This window comes from Hoplias malabaricus, chromosome 1, assembly GCF_029633855.1.
Source record: "Hoplias malabaricus isolate fHopMal1 chromosome 1, fHopMal1.hap1, whole genome shotgun sequence".
NCBI classification, from domain to species: Eukaryota; Metazoa; Chordata; class Actinopteri; order Characiformes; family Erythrinidae; genus Hoplias; species Hoplias malabaricus.
The window spans coordinates 38,808,362-38,823,575 of NC_089800.1; the positions used below are offsets into that span (position 1 = coordinate 38,808,362).

The 15,214-nt window shown below is 40.5% G+C and overlaps 2 protein-coding genes across 2 annotated transcripts; one reads left to right on the top strand and one right to left on the bottom strand.

Moving 5' to 3' along the window:
- Positions 1 to 1,096: 1,096 nt before the first annotated feature.
- On the bottom strand, positions 1,097 to 7,869 carry glod4 (glyoxalase domain containing 4). Its single transcript, XM_066678060.1, has 9 exons — positions 7,695 to 7,869; positions 7,488 to 7,537; positions 6,607 to 6,727; positions 6,246 to 6,390; positions 6,005 to 6,141; positions 5,800 to 5,886; positions 3,057 to 3,170; positions 2,418 to 2,504; positions 1,097 to 2,323 (listed from the first exon to the last, which is right to left on the bottom strand). Exons 1-9 carry the CDS (start codon positions 7,782 to 7,784, stop codon positions 2,258 to 2,260), a joined length of 897 nt encoding a protein of 298 aa, XP_066534157.1. The 5' UTR covers positions 7,785 to 7,869; the 3' UTR covers positions 1,097 to 2,257.
- A 910-nt stretch (positions 7,870 to 8,779) lies between these two features.
- On the top strand, positions 8,780 to 15,147 carry mrm3a (mitochondrial rRNA methyltransferase 3a). Its single transcript, XM_066662499.1, has 4 exons — positions 8,780 to 9,165; positions 11,427 to 11,671; positions 11,766 to 11,933; positions 13,504 to 15,147. Exons 1-4 carry the CDS (start codon positions 8,780 to 8,782, stop codon positions 14,079 to 14,081), a joined length of 1,377 nt encoding a protein of 458 aa, XP_066518596.1. The 3' UTR covers positions 14,082 to 15,147.
- Positions 15,148 to 15,214: the final 67 nt, after the last annotated feature.

Consider the following 15,214-nt stretch of genomic DNA (forward strand, 5'->3'; position numbering starts at 1 on the left):
TACTCAGTACATGCCAATCTATGCTTATCTGCTTCTCTCTCCATTTATGACCAGCTCATAAGCACCACCTGACAAATGGATGGGGTTAGTTCCCTAGGTTTATGATGTAATAAACCCCATCCTTCTGAATTCACTATTTTTAGAATGTAAAATATCAAAGCAGAATCACTCCACTATGGCACTGACAGCACTCATGGTCTTAAAGCATATACACAACACCACATAAACATGCTTTAAAAACTGATTAAATTGTTCCAACTTTTCAAACTTTAAAATTGAGAGTGTTTTGATGAAATGGTGTACTGTAGAAAAACTGAATTTTTTTTATTACCCATGAAAGATATGGGAAGATTTATTCTTGCTCTAGGGGTAGCTGTAGGGGGAGTGCAGGAGCAAAACTACAAATATTAGCTAGTGTTGCTTTAACACATTTACTCAGTTTAAGTCATTGTCTTGTTTTTATTATTTGTTACATGAGTTTAATACATTTTTCTCTCAATTTGACAGTGTTACTTCATTTTATTAATAAATAATTTTCTTGGTTTAACAATGCATCCTCCCAGTTTAATAAATTATTTATGGATGTCATGGTGAAAGAATTTCCAGTGTAGTGTAGTAACGGGGCTAAGCACTGTGGTATGCGTTATAACAAACACAAATTACTTAATTTATTCTGACTCTAGTGCTACACTCCTGTCAACTGGAACCAGCCTGAATTGTTCCTTTTTGAGGCTGCTCCATGTCCTGGTGCTGGTAGAGGCAGTTGGGCTTTGATAGTTGGGATGTGATAGGTAGCAAAATGAGATCTGAAATTCACAGTTCCCCATTTCACAGTGACCTTTCTGGCATAAATTTTGCATACTGCCTCCTCTAAATTTCCTGGCTCTCTATTTTCATTTGGCTGAAAACTGAAATGGCCCTAAACTGGCGAAGTAGCATTTGGATTTGTGGCTAGGCTTGCTGCCATTGTGTCCAGTTTATAACATAAAGACAACAATCATTCAGCCACAGCAACAAATGGGAAAAATGACACTAAACCTATATGATTTTTAAAACAATTTTATTTAACATTTATTACACACACTGAAGTGTACAACAAGAAAGACCACGCAAAAAAAGGGAAAACGTATACATTGCAGTGATGATTGTTCTTGCCATTCCTTGCAGTTATCTGGTCAATAGCATGGTATTACTGTGTTGTGGTTAATTATAATCATACACAAAATAAGATATGTCCTATGCCAATCCATTAGAGCTTCACATAGGACCTACCACACACTCTTTCTATCTGCACCTACCAAAATTCCTTTTGAATTCTACACCTCAACACTAAGGTTGCTGTGGCCATTTATGATCCAATCAGCAACCAGCTCCTTAACAACTACAGTTACTCATTGAGCCCAGCCCATGAGTAACCAAACCAGCCACTGTATCACTAGTTCTTCACAGGGGTCATCAAGCAGGCTCCTCCTCTTGTTGGTGTTTTGCTGAATTAAGCTCACAACACCTCCAGAAGGCTCAACAGTGAAGTCTTGCGTCCCAGACCCACCCCCCCTCCAAGCCAGCCTTATAGTCCTACCTTACCCATTTCCATCAACATCCGTAAATCCACATTGGCCTCCCTGGTGACTAAGGCTGTACCTAGCCCCACTGGCACCGTTAATGCATGCTTAGTGCCACCAGTTCCATGTGAACTTGAACATGCTACATCACCTACAATCCCAATAGTACATCTACAGTGCATTTCCCCAAGTAATCTGTGCACTCCTTATCCACAACCATGACAGCCCCTAAAATCATTCCTTTTGTTTAACTGGGTGGTTAAAAAAAATACCTCATCCATTTTGAAAAATTTAGAATGAATTAAGAAATTGTAGGACTATACTGTTAAACTGAGTATATAATTTATTAACTTGAGAAGTGTACTGAGGAATGTTTTAGGTCTCTTTAATTTTCTTCAGCCTTGACAGTTAAGGGACTCTATAGGAACCAGTCAACAATCTAAATACATAGTGAAAATACAACACTGATTAAAAACTGAGAGATGAAAAAAAGAGATGATACTTTTAATTTTAGCAATATAATTTAATACACCATTGAAAATGGAAAAAGAATCTGCCAGGGAGGATGGAGAGTCCAATTATGAATATATATAACATACTAAAAGATATTACAGCGATAAACTCAGCAAAATTTTTACCATTATATAATGCAATGAAATGCAGGGACTCTCTAAAAATTAAAGCTCTGAAGAATTTTATGCTGAAGCCTTCTGTTTATTGTGTTTGGCAAACCATTCATCACTTTTATCAGCAGCTATGGCCTGTGTAAAAAAAAATCAAATAATAAGAAAAGATGATAATTTTTTTTAAAAAAAAGAAAAGATTTTAAGGTAGTGAAATCATAAGAGAGATTACCTTATCAAGCAATTCATTTCCATTGGGATCCACAGCAGAGAGCTGGCGAAATGCCTCATCACCCACAAAGCAGATCTCATGGCCGTCCTAAAAGACACGGCATTATAGGTCTGTAAATACTTCACCAAAAACTTTAAATGTGTCTGAGATACAAAACAGTCAGTCATATTACATCAAATATCAACAGGAAGTAGGGACAGAAATCTATTTCTGGATCAATAATAGTCCACTGCAAATAAATGGATGCCACACAAAACAATAGAGTTTGACTCTTTAAGACATTTTCTATACAGAGACATCAGTTTGTCCTTGCATGCATAATAATCAACACCCATAAGAATTACAGCCTAGTGAATGGAGCCTGGTGAACTGGTGGAGCCAAAACCAATAAGATATTTATACCACCAAAAAGTAGCAATAATTACCAAAGCAACATTTTATTTATAAAGCTGAACTCTTATAAGATAAAAACAAACCAAATTACCTTGTAGTCAATGAATGAATCACTGGGTGTCAGTATAACTTAACAGAACATAACATAACAGAATCACTTCATAACATAACAGAATCACTTCAGAAAATGACTGACTGCTCTTTTAAGCCTCAGTGTAACACCTGACAATTCATGCACACACTCACAGGATCAGCCAGAATGACCACTTCCACAGTCGCTTTCCCTGGAGTGTCCAAGCTGACGAGAGGGTTGAGGATTTTTTGCTTTTCCTTCTTCATTAGTGCCTCAATCCCAGGCAGCTGGAATACAAACACCAATGAGATGCATTACAATGTGGTGAAGCATTGGTGAAGGCTTTATTTGATACAAAGGAAAACTCCTGGCAAAAATACATTTTAACCACCACTACATCTGTGGTAAACAGTTGCTTGCATTCTACTGCACTCTCACAAAGAATCTCCATTTCTCGACATGTCTTGAATGTGGGAGGAACTTTTAAAAAATTACAACTGTAGCTACAATTTCAGTTTTGGTAGGGAGCCAAATATACCGCTATTTATCTGTAGTAAATATTTGCAATTTGTTTTTTAAATGGAGAGAATAGATTACTTAAAATGACAGAAGTTGCTCTTTAAATGATGAAGATACAAGCTAAAAGCTAAAGGTAGCAATTAATTTATTTTTTATACTTCAGGTATTTTTGAGGTATTAATTTTGCACTAAATCATTCATCCATTTTTTTTTTTACAATTGTGTTTGACCAAAAAAACACTAACATATCTTCATATAAAGACATATACAATTCTGTTGGTACCCTCCCATGAACAGACGAATCCACAATTCTCTTAATAAATAACCTGCAACCTTATTCACAGCAGCAGGTAGTGTCACAGTCACACAGCTCCAGCGACCTGGAGGTTGTGGGTTCGAGTCCTGCTCCGGGTGACTGTCTGTGAGGAGTTTGGTGTGTTCTCTCTGTTTCCGCGAGGGTTTCCTCCGGGTGTCCGGTTTCCTCCAACGGTCCAAAAACACACGTTGGTAAGTGGACTGGTGTGAGTGAATGTGTGTCGCCCTGTGAAAGACTGGTGCCCCCTCCAGGGTGTGTTCCTGCTTTGTGCCTAGCTTCTGGACCCACCGTGACCCTGAACTGGATAAGCGATTATAGATAATGAATGAATAAATTAATGTATTCAAAGGAACATCAAGTTGTTTGCAAATGGCCTTTACTTTTAACATAATTGTCTAGAATTTTCTTTCTGATCTTCAGACAACTCTCTCCTTTGCTTTCTCTGGTTCATGTTCAGTGTGGTGCACACAATGAAACCAAACAGCAGAGCAACTATTTTTCCTGTTTAATCAGTGTGCATGACTGATTTTAAGGATGTAGACGTGTGATATTAATGAAAAGAAACAGTTTGAAATACTCCATTCCATCCATTATCTGCAACCGCCCATCCAATTTTAGGGTCGCGGGGGGTCCAGAGCCTACCTGGAATCATTGGGCGCAAGGCGGGAATACACCCTGGAGGGGGCGCCAGTCCTTCACAGGGCAACACAGACACACACACATTCACTCACACACTCACACCTACGGACACTTTTGAGTCGCCAATCCACCTGCAACGTGTGTTTTTGGACTGTGGGAGGAAACCGGAGCACCCGGAGGAAACCCACGCGGACACGGGGAGAACACACCAACTCCTCACAGACAGTCACCCGGAGCGGGAATCGAACCAACCTCCAGGCCCCTGGAGCTGTGTGACACTACCTGCTGCGCCACCGTGCCGCCAGTTTGAAATACTACTATAATTAATTTATCCTCATTTCCTTCTAGGTGTAACAGTAAAGCTGTCCAGGCCATTTAGAATATCTTTGTAGAATAAGAAATGTTTATGTCTTTTTTTTATATTTTGAAAGAAAATATTGTCTCAATGAGCTGTATGGGTCCCAACAAACTAGTCCACATTTGTATTTCTTCAACTATTGATTATGGCTATGCTCATGTCTGGTTGAGCACTGAAGAAAAAACCCAGTGCTTATATGTTATACACTGAATGATCACTGGATGAGGAACACTTACCTTACATCTCCACTCATTGACCATTTTATCAGCTCCACTGACCATACAGGAGCACCTGCATGCTTTCTTATCCCAATTTCACCCTGTTCTTCAAATGTCAAGGCCTCCACACGCAGGTGTGGTTTGGGTGGTGGATAATTCTCAGCACTACAGTGATACTGACGTGGTGGTGTGTTGAGTGTGTGTTCAGCTGGCATGAGTGGATCAGTCACAGCAGTGCTGCTAGGGTTTTTAAAGCCCTCAATGTCACTGCTGGACTGAGGACGGTCCCCCAACCAAAAACATGAACACAACAGCTTCATACAGCTGTGGGTGGTGTCCTGTGTCCACTGTTGAAGGACTAGAGGAAGACCAACACAAACTCTGCAGCAACATATTTTGTCTCTTCTATCTGACTTTACATCTACAAGGGGGACCAAAGAGATGTGTCGAAACAGAGTGGACAGTGTTTAAAAAGTCAAGCAGCACTGCTGTGCCAGATCCAGATCATACCGGCCCTGTGGTTGTCCTGTGGGAGTCCTGACCATTGAAGAGCAGGGTGAAATGGAGGTTTTAAAAGTATGCAGAGCAACAGGTGGACTGCAGCTGCAATTGTAGGACTACAAAGTGCTCCTGTATGGTCAGTGGAATAGATTAAATGGACAGTGAATGTAGATACAAGGCAGATGTTCTTAATCCAGGAACTGTTCAAATGCTGTAATATTATAGTGATCGCTCATCAATGAATCAAAACATGAAAATGGAATAAACTGATGAATTCTGTAAAATCAATGACTGTGAGATATTGTGCTACAGAATCCTGCTGAAGGCCACTTTAAAATTTCACTAAATTTAATAGCAAATCTCACCTGTTCGCTTGGGCAAGAGAATGCAATCCTGCCAAAAGCAGTTCCGTGGTCCACAGCAGCCCCTATGTCCTGGAGCTCCAGTTTACACTTTAAATCAATTCAGTATAATAAACAAATTAGTTCATGAACTGACAATTGTACATGGACATGTATTGTACTGTACAACATTACATGCCACTGTTGTGTTAACCATGAAAGATCTAACCTGAGTATCAGAAAACCCCATCAGTACACTTTTCTTCTCCTCATTTTTCTCTATCACTTTAATTCCCAGCAAAGAGGACCAGTAATGTATAGAGCTCTGTAGATCAGACACAGCCAGGGACACTTTCTGAACTGGGTCTATTCTCAGTGCAAGAAGAAAACAAAGAGACCGCAGTACTCCCTGAATACTGAAAATATTAGGCCATTAGATTAATCATTTACTGTTACTATTCCACACCTACCACTCTGCGGCTGCTCTTTGTCCAGTAGATAAAAGTGGTATCCACCAGGGGCTTCAGTTAAGTAGAGAGCTTCTCCCACCTTAGTAAGTGGCCAGCCTAACCTTTTAGCATTACTCACAGCCTGGCTTGACTGTAAAGTGAGACCCTGTGCAATAAAAAAAAAAGACACACATGTCTATTTGAGCTTAACTGAAAGTTTACATATTACAGTTAGTTCTAACCTAACTGGGTTATAAATAGCCAAGAGGCAATGACTTCCCGTATCACAAGATAATATATCACACTGATATAATTACCAAATCAAAGAATATTAGTATTCTCAAGCTATCTATAAACTGGTGGCTGTTACTTATACACTCACCAAAAAATCATTGCCAAGGCGGTACTCTCCCACACCATAATTATATGTCAGTTCTGCTACAAAGTGGTCATCCTCCGGTCCATAGCCTACCATTGTTTTACTCCATTTTCCATCATAAGGTCTGCAAAGGAATAACCCCAAAATTAGTAACATGATGTCCCAGCTTTCACTACTATCGGTTGCCCCTAACAACATTTCTCTTACGGGTATATATTCAGTTTTTTAAATACATTCTACTAAAATACAAATAGCTGCTCTTTGTTGTTATACAATTACAGACTGTAGTCCATCTGTAGGACCACCAGCATGTATTATTAGGTGGTGGATCATTCTTAGCACGGCAGTGATACTGAAGAGGTGGCAGTGGTGGTGTGTGTTGCACTGGTACAATTGGATCAGACACAGCAGTGCTACTGGTGTTTTTAAAGAAGACTGAAGACCCATCTCTTTGTCACCCACTTAGATTGCTTTGTGTATTGCACTTACTATGTTTTGTTCTTTCTGAGTGTCTGAGCTCAGAAGGAATTTGAACCCTAACCTATGTGTACTAGCTAGGATATACATACTGTCTGAACTTTTGTGTAAATGTTAATGTAAAGCCCATACAGGTGGAGCACACACTAATACACCATATCAGGGTAGGTGTCACAGCAGCACTGAGAATAAAAACATCACACAAACAATTTTTGCTCTGAGATGGTCCCAATTAATGAAGAACAGGTTGAAAAGGGGTTAACAAACTGGATTAAGGTGCCAAAGCCTTTAATATTGCCACTGATGGTGGCCTATTTCTCCTCGAAGCCTGGCATCATTAATTAGATCTTGATAAGACATTAAAAACGTCTTCTACCAATGAAAATGCACCCTCTGTTTATGCTTACCCGTTACATGTGGCTTTACAGCCCTCCTCAAACTCTTCATGTCGCAAAATCTGTCAAATAAGAGATGTAAAGTTATGGTACTTAAATCCTTCTTAAAGCAAACGTCTCAGTGTCCAGTGAGAAACTCCAAAGTCCTCTTGGTTTTCAGCAGAGCGGCCAATTTCTCTATTAAAACACAGCGTAAATTAACACAGACGGCCAGTTTACCTTCATACCGAGGACATCTCTGTAAAAGGTCGCTGTCTTGGTCCTGTCTCCTATTTTAAAGACGAAATGCAGGGCTCGCCTGAGCGCCATAATTCAACTCCACAACTTCCCACTGGTGAAATGTGTTATTAAACACTCTGCAGATCCGTAGACCTACAGATCGACTGCTCTGGGCTCGACTTGGTCTGGATGCATTTCAAACTCCATCGTGCTCCCTCCGTAGTGCACTACACAGGACCTAAGTGTAGACATGATAATTTTGCTCAGGGTACAACAAAATTGAACAGCAACCCTGACGGTGCGTCACATATATTAATCATTCTGGACATTTTCATATATCTTTTTCAGGTTTGTTTTATCTGTACATTAAGCCCGATAGATGCATTTCACCCAGTGGTCTTATTTAATTAAAGTTAAAATACACAATAAAAGTTGTAGTGTAAAATATAATTTATGCATTTAAGTGATTATATTTTTAACAACGATATATAATTCACCATATAATTACAGAGCATTCAAATATATAATAATATTACAACTTAGATGGCTATAATTAGACTATACTACTGTAGCCAAATGAAAATTCGGTAAACCTTTCCACACACTTTGCAAAACAGCTGAGGCCAGATGTTATGGCGAGTTATGACCGCAGTAAAGTTAACATCAGTTTTACTTAGTGGTTCTAAATACGCATGCCACAACTTTTTATTTATGTGTTCATGTGTTTCCACGATCATTTAGTTTTCCTCGTGTCCATTACAAACTTTCCTTACTGTTATTTGTTTGAGTGTTCCAAAACTGTCCAAGTTGATGAAATAATAAAAATAAAATCACTATAAATACCCTCTCATACGGGATCATTCTGGTGTAGTACGTTTCGCCTATAGAAATGTACTATGTGGTGGCTGTACCTATAAATGAGCATTATGGTAACACATTTTTACAAAGTAGCGCTGCTCGTCAGTGCTAATAGCCACCGGGCCGGAGCCACAAGGAGGGAGCGGCCACGCCGAGAGAGACTCGACCTGTGAGCGGACGGACACGGGCAAGTTTACAGCGGTGACGTCACGCGAGAGGCATCCAGCATGGCCGCGCTGTTTGGGAGCGCGAGTTGTGGGTTAGCGCTTTTTAAGGGGCAGGGTTCGTATCTAAGGAGCACGATTCGTGTCGTGGTGGACGCAAGAAGGTTTATCCGAGGTATGCGGAGGAAGCCCGTGGCTGTGTTACACCCAGACGGCGAGCGAGAGGCTCGAGTTAAATCTAAGACGAAACTAGGTGAAAATAAACCGACTCTCAGAAACACGGCGAGGACCGAGGGCGGCGTGGGACTGAATACTGGGGAAAAAGCAGGAATGAGGGACTTTGGACAGGAGTGTAAACCCGCGATGGAGAGTAGTTCTTGGTCCAGTGTGAGGGAGAAACTGGGCGGACTGCGGTTCGATAGAGTTCAGCCCGGAGACAAGAGACTGGCGTGAGTCAAACACCAGACTGGATCAGAACATAAAAATACTGACCTTAAAACATCGTACACTATTGCTGTACATTTAATCGGCTCTGTCTATTGGTGCACTTAGTTCTGCAGTGACACTGACGTCCTGCTACGAGACACATCAGTGCTGCTGGAGTGTTTACACACGGTTTCCTCTCACTTCACTGGCCACTCGATTAGTTACCCTTAACTATGGTGACCAGATGTCCTCTTTTACCCAGACATGTCCCCTTTTTTTAGACTTAAAAAATGTCCGGGCGGAATTTCACAAACGTCCGGGATTTTGTTTTTCTAGAGCTTACAAAGAATTTCGAGAAGCGTTTGGTTCACAAACTAGTCCCGGCTTCCCCTACTCCGATTGGTTCGCTTGAGTGAGAAGGGGGCGTGGTGAAGTAGCCTAAAATCTTCTGATTGGACGGTCTGACTAGAGCTACCGTTATTGGCCGATAACTTTCTCTTTAAACATTTTAATTGGTCAGTCTGCACGTCAGTAGTCCTTGTTTACGTCAGGCAAAGCTCGTGTACATATAAGAACGTAAATATAAGTTCTCGGATGAATTAAAAAAGAAATTCCCATGTTTTCCCATATAGGGTTGAAAGGACCTAAAAGCACACATAGGTGTGCCACCCCCCCCCCCCCCAGAGACGTGTCCTCTATTTCACCATCTCAGATCTGGTCACCCTACCCTTACCTCGTTGGTCCACATATTAAATGTAAAGTCAAAGACTGTGTTGCTCCACAGGTTGTGTTAGCCATATTCAAAATTCATATTCAAAAACTTTCTTTCGAGTCCCACTGCGAGTGTTTAGAAAAAGCTGAGCTCTTCAGTCTGCACTCGAAGGTCGAAAGAGCGCTAAACATTAAGCATGAGCTGGATATTTTTGTTTTCTTTTAACCACCCAACAGAGTGCACACGTCCACACATCCTTACTGAAAGAAAAATAATGATTAATTTCGATTTGTAATGGGTTATTTCTATGTATATCATTTTTTTTTTTTTTAAAAAGTAATAAGTAATTATTACACAGAAATGTAGACCTAAATCTGTTTAAAAAGTCACACATTTAAGTTAGTGTATTGTATTATTTATTTATTTATTTATTTTTTAAATATATTTTTAGTTTGTGTCCTGTTTCCATCCCAAAGTTCCGTCTCAAACATTTGGTGGAGGTGAATAATTTCAAAACTGTGGAGTCTTTTAAAAATCCTCAAAAATTGGATTGATTTTAAGTGTGTTTTTCATATTATTATTATATTACTATTATTATTTACAGCATCTGTACCTGACCAACGTTCATTACAGGGTGCTGCTGTCAGTTCATTGCACTCAATTTAAAATTTAGTTTAAAAATATTAATGTTGACAAAGCCAAGAAATATTTTGACTGTGATGTCATGTTTCTTGTTTTTCTTGTCAGTTAATATGTGGCTTTTATATTTTTCATATTGACATCTGAATTTTATAATATTTTAATTAAAATTAAGGAATATATTGCAATATAAATTAATTTCCTCCTGAAGCATGTTCATGTGTGCACGTGTGTGTGTAAAGACGTGCACACTGTGCTACCAGACTCTGTCCTTTCTTTGACAGTGAGTGGGATTGTTTTCAGTTTATTCCCCATGTGTGGGCCACCTCTGCAGATTTCAGACAGCAAGGTTTAATCTTCCATAATGCCAGCTGCTTTTTCCCTCTCTAAAAATAAATACATTTATAAATATATCCTGGCCTTCAGCAGTACCCTCCTGGTGTAATTTTGACAAACACAGAACATGTCAAAGCAGACAAAGCCTTTACCCTGTTAATTCTGGACTCAAGGTTGTGAACCAAGGCTCTAGTCTTTCTTCATTGGTCACTGGACACTGCCCATAAGATGCTGTTAGCTGGATATTTTTGGGTGGTGGACTATTTTTTGTCCATTAGTGACACTGTGGTGTTTAAAATATAAAGCAGCACTGCTGTGTCTGATCCAATCATACCATCATAGCACACATTAATACACAACCACAACCATGTCACTGTCACTGTAGGGCTGACAATGATCCACCACCCAAACCACACCTGCCCTTTGGGGGACCTGTCTGTTTATGAATATGGTGAAAGGGGGTAAGAAGTCATGCAGAGCAACAGAAGGATTACAGTGTTTGATTGTAGAACTATAAAGTGCACCTACGTGTTTGGTGGAGATAAAATCTAATGATTTTACGGATGCATCATAAGCCATTTTGATTTTATTTTTCAGGAAAGTGGTGAGTATCGCTCGGTCCAGAGTGTTTCGGGAGCAGCAGGGAAAAGTGCTGCTGGAGGGAAAGCGTCTGATCTATGATGCTCTGGCTGCCGGAGCTGTTCCTCAGATGCTGTTCTTTAGCAGATTGGAGCGCCTCTGTGAGCTGCCCCTAGACAAATTGCACCAGGCCTCGCTGCTCAAGGTCAAGTTTGAAGACATAAAAATCTGGTCTGATGTAGTTGCTCCACAGGGTGTGATAGGTGAGTGGGAAGTTGTAGTTGAAAATATTGCTTTTTTTCCAGATCAAATGTATCCTATAATATTTAACTGTATTTTTTTTTTCTTTAATCACAGCCATTTTTTCAAAACCGGATCCTTGCCGCCTTTCGTTTCCTAAAGATCTGCGTCTTCAGACTGTACCTCTCTTTCTGATCTGTGACAATATACGTGATCCTGGCAATCTGGGGACCATCCTCCGCTGTGCTGCTGCAGCTGGTTGTGATAGGGTCCTCCTCAATAAAGGTACTGTAACATACTACAACTTGACTGGATTTCTGGATAGGGATTAAGCCTAGTCCTGGAATATGTGTCTCTGTCAATGGTGAATCTGAGAATGCATTGTAGTCTAAGCTTTGCTTGTGTCATCAGAATGTTAGTTTGATCCTCTTGTGAAAACTAAGCCGCTGGAGGCCAGGTAGTCTCCAGGGAGAGTCTGGTGCCAAGAATCGCATACTACTGCAGGAAAAAGTAATTTGACTGACACACAAAAGGACCAATCACAAGTCTGCTATTTTGGCATGACGTGAAGGAGACAGTCTTTGATTCACATCGGACTAGTAGCAGAGCCAGTACAAAACTATAAACGTTAGTGCATATGCAGAATGTACAGAATCATTCAGAATGCAACTGGCAGAATCCTGACAATGAGGCCACTGGAGGTATCAAACTTGTGGGTGGATCATCTGTCGCTGAGGCTAGATGCTAGTGCCTGGTTGCAATAAACACCTCAAGTTCCTCTCTTAAGTATAAACCTTAGGGGAACATTTTCCCTTACCTAAGGCTTAATTTAACTAAAGGAAATCTATAAGGAGTTCACTGCAATGACTGGGTTTTTTTTGGCTGTACTGGTCTGTTTCCCTGATGGCACCTTGAAAAAAATCAGGAGCTATCAAGAGCTGTAAAACTGCAGGTAAAGCATGCTGCTGCTGTGTGAAATGTTCAAGTTCATCTTTTAACTCTATAGTGTACTCCATGCCATTTAAGGTGGAACGCTGTGTTTGAGGAGAGAAAAGACTAGTTTGTACGTGGCTGAAGTTTAATCTGTCTGTGTATTTTATTTACTGTTTTAATTACTACAGAAACAAATTTTGTAACTCAAGTTGTTTGGTTTTGTAGCACTTTAGGTCTGTGTTTACTTTCATGCAGTTAGTGCTCTCCTAAATTTAGAGTGGGTCCCTACATAAATAATCAATGTCCTCATCTCTTTTCATTTGGAGTGCTCTTTGCCATTTCTGTGTTGTGAACAGAGAGAGGAAGCCTAGTCTGTCTGACAGAGCCACTTATATATATATAGCTTGAATGCCCCCCCCCCCAATGTCTCTTTGATGAGCATAGACATCACCAACTCATGCACATAGCACCACATAGCTAGAAACAACTTTTACTCCAGTGACAAGGCAGTGGGTGGGGTTACACGTTGTACTGCAGCTCACCACTAGAGGCCATCAGAAAAAATGTGTTGTTGCCACACTGTCCACTGTGTTATATAACGCTTTAAAGGAACACTTGGTAGCATTTCAATCTTAACATTACAGCTACAAAATTATGATGCCCCATTGAACTTTAAATGGGGGGGGGGGCGCTGTGTAGAGCCTTTGTCTTTGTTACTATGGGCTCAGCACTGCAGAAAATGCACTATGCAAGTTTGGAGTAGGGTTAACCTAACCCTTCTCCTGTAGAAGTGAATTACACTCTGCAACTGTAGGGGGAGCCCAGGACAATATCCCACCTAGTTGTTCCTTAAAGAAACATATCCATACAGACATTTAGTGGATCATTTATGCAGTACTTTAAGACATCTCTCTTCCCGCAGGCTGTGTGGATGCCTGGGAGCCGAAGGTACTCCGTGCTGCGATGGGAGCTCATTTCCGTCTCCCTATATTCCCTGGTCTGGACTGGGATGATATTTCAGAGCACTTACCAAAACCAGTGACTGTCCATGTAGCAGTTAATACCAACAAGTTTATGATAAAGCACAACACCAACACTCTGTCTCCAGTTGCTCAAAAGCCAAGAGATGAGGGTTTGGTTTCCAACAGAGACAGTAGTAATAACACACAGCTGGAGGAATATGTTGAATCAGACTCTGATGATGATGACTCAGACAAGGAACCGTCTCTTCTGTACATGGAGCAGAAGGTGTATCATGAAGACTGGGCCCAGAGGAGCACAGCGCTGGTCATTAGTGGAGAAACACATGGGCTTAGCTCGGAGGCTCTCGAGCTGGCCCAGGAAACTAATGGCCAGGAACTGTTTGTTCCAATGGCTCCAGGAGTGGAGTGTATAAATTCAGCAATGAGTGCTAGCATTCTGTTGTTTGAAGGTAGGAGACAACTGATGAAGTTGGCACAGAAAGACAGGAGAAGAGTAAGGTCAGTTATCCACAGATAAGTTACTCTTTCCTTATTAAGAGCTGTAACATTTAATTCAATTAGAACAACAAATTTTGTGCATAAGATTTTTTGTTTTTCCTTTTCCCCCATAATTCTAGTATTATTCTAGTATCTGCGCTTATGTCCGTTAAAAAGTTGAGAGAATTAACAAATCACAAAGAAAAGGTGTGTAAATTTTCGGTATACTTGCTTATTTTTTAAAAAATATCCATATGAAACAAAGTTTGAGGACTTCAACTCACAAAACTGGGAGAGTTTTTAGCACTAAAAAAACTAAAACTAAAAAATTTGTTGAAGTGGTGAGTGTGTCTTGATTGATTATAAAAAGGGACAGTTTCCAAAGGTTCTGTCCATCCATTATCTGTAACCGCTTATCCAATTTAGGGGCGCGGGGGGTCCAGAGCCTACCCGGCATCATCGGGCGCAAGGCGGGAACACACCCTGGAGGGGACGCCAGTCCTTCACAGGGCAACACAGACACACACACATTCACTCACACCTACGGACACTTTCGAGTCGCCAATCCACCTGCAACGTGTGTTTTTTGGACTCAAAAGGTTCTGTCTTTGTGAGCAAAGATGGGATGTGCCTCCAAGGATTTACGTTCAGCACTATTTACCATAAATATTATTGTGAAAAAATACAGGGGATCCTGAGAAACATCACTCTTTGTGGGCAATGCAGAAAACCACGGCTGAATACACCAGTCAACCATAACATTATGACCAACTCATTGTTTCCACAAGCTTCATTGTCCACAAGAGCACTTTGTAGCTCTAAGAATGATCCACCACCCAAATCATACCTGCTCTGTGGTGGTTCCTGACCTGAAGAACAGAATGAAAGGGGGCAAACAAAGTATGCAGAACAACATAGGGACTACAGTCTGTAATTGTTGAACAAAGAAGAGAGAGTGGAGCTGGGAGAATGGACAGTGAGTGTAGAAACAAGGAGGCGGTCATAACATTATGGTTGATTGATGTATTCAGCCGAGCTTTAGCTTAATGCTTAGGTCAAAGACGTTTGAAATCTTTGAAATGAATTGCATTTGATTTGTCTGAATCACACATACATTCATCAAGAGAAAATAATAGAAAGTCAAAATGCACACAAAATCAGTTTGGTTAAATG

Excerpts from the sequence above, each read along its gene's own strand:
- mrm3a (XM_066662499.1), top strand. The coding sequence starts at position 8,780 with ATGGCCGCGCTGTTTGGGAGCGCGAGTTGTGGGTTAGCGCTTTTTAAG. Across the intron at positions 9,166-11,426 it reads CCCGGAGACAAGAGACTGGC|GAAAGTGGTGAGTATCGCTC; the intron begins GTGAGTCAAACA and ends TTTATTTTTCAG. Across the intron at positions 11,672-11,765 it reads TGCTCCACAGGGTGTGATAG|CCATTTTTTCAAAACCGGAT; the intron begins GTGAGTGGGAAG and ends CTTTAATCACAG.
- glod4 (XM_066678060.1), bottom strand. The coding sequence starts at position 7,784 with ATGGCGCTCAGGCGAGCCCTGCATTTCGTCTTTAAAATAGGAGACAGG. Across the intron at positions 6,391-6,606 it reads GCCTTGGCAATGATTTTTTG|GGTCTCACTTTACAGTCAAG; the intron begins GTGAGTGTATAA and ends TTTATTGCACAG. Across the intron at positions 2,324-2,417 it reads GAAATGAATTGCTTGATAAG|GCCATAGCTGCTGATAAAAG; the intron begins GTAATCTCTCTT and ends TTTTTTACACAG.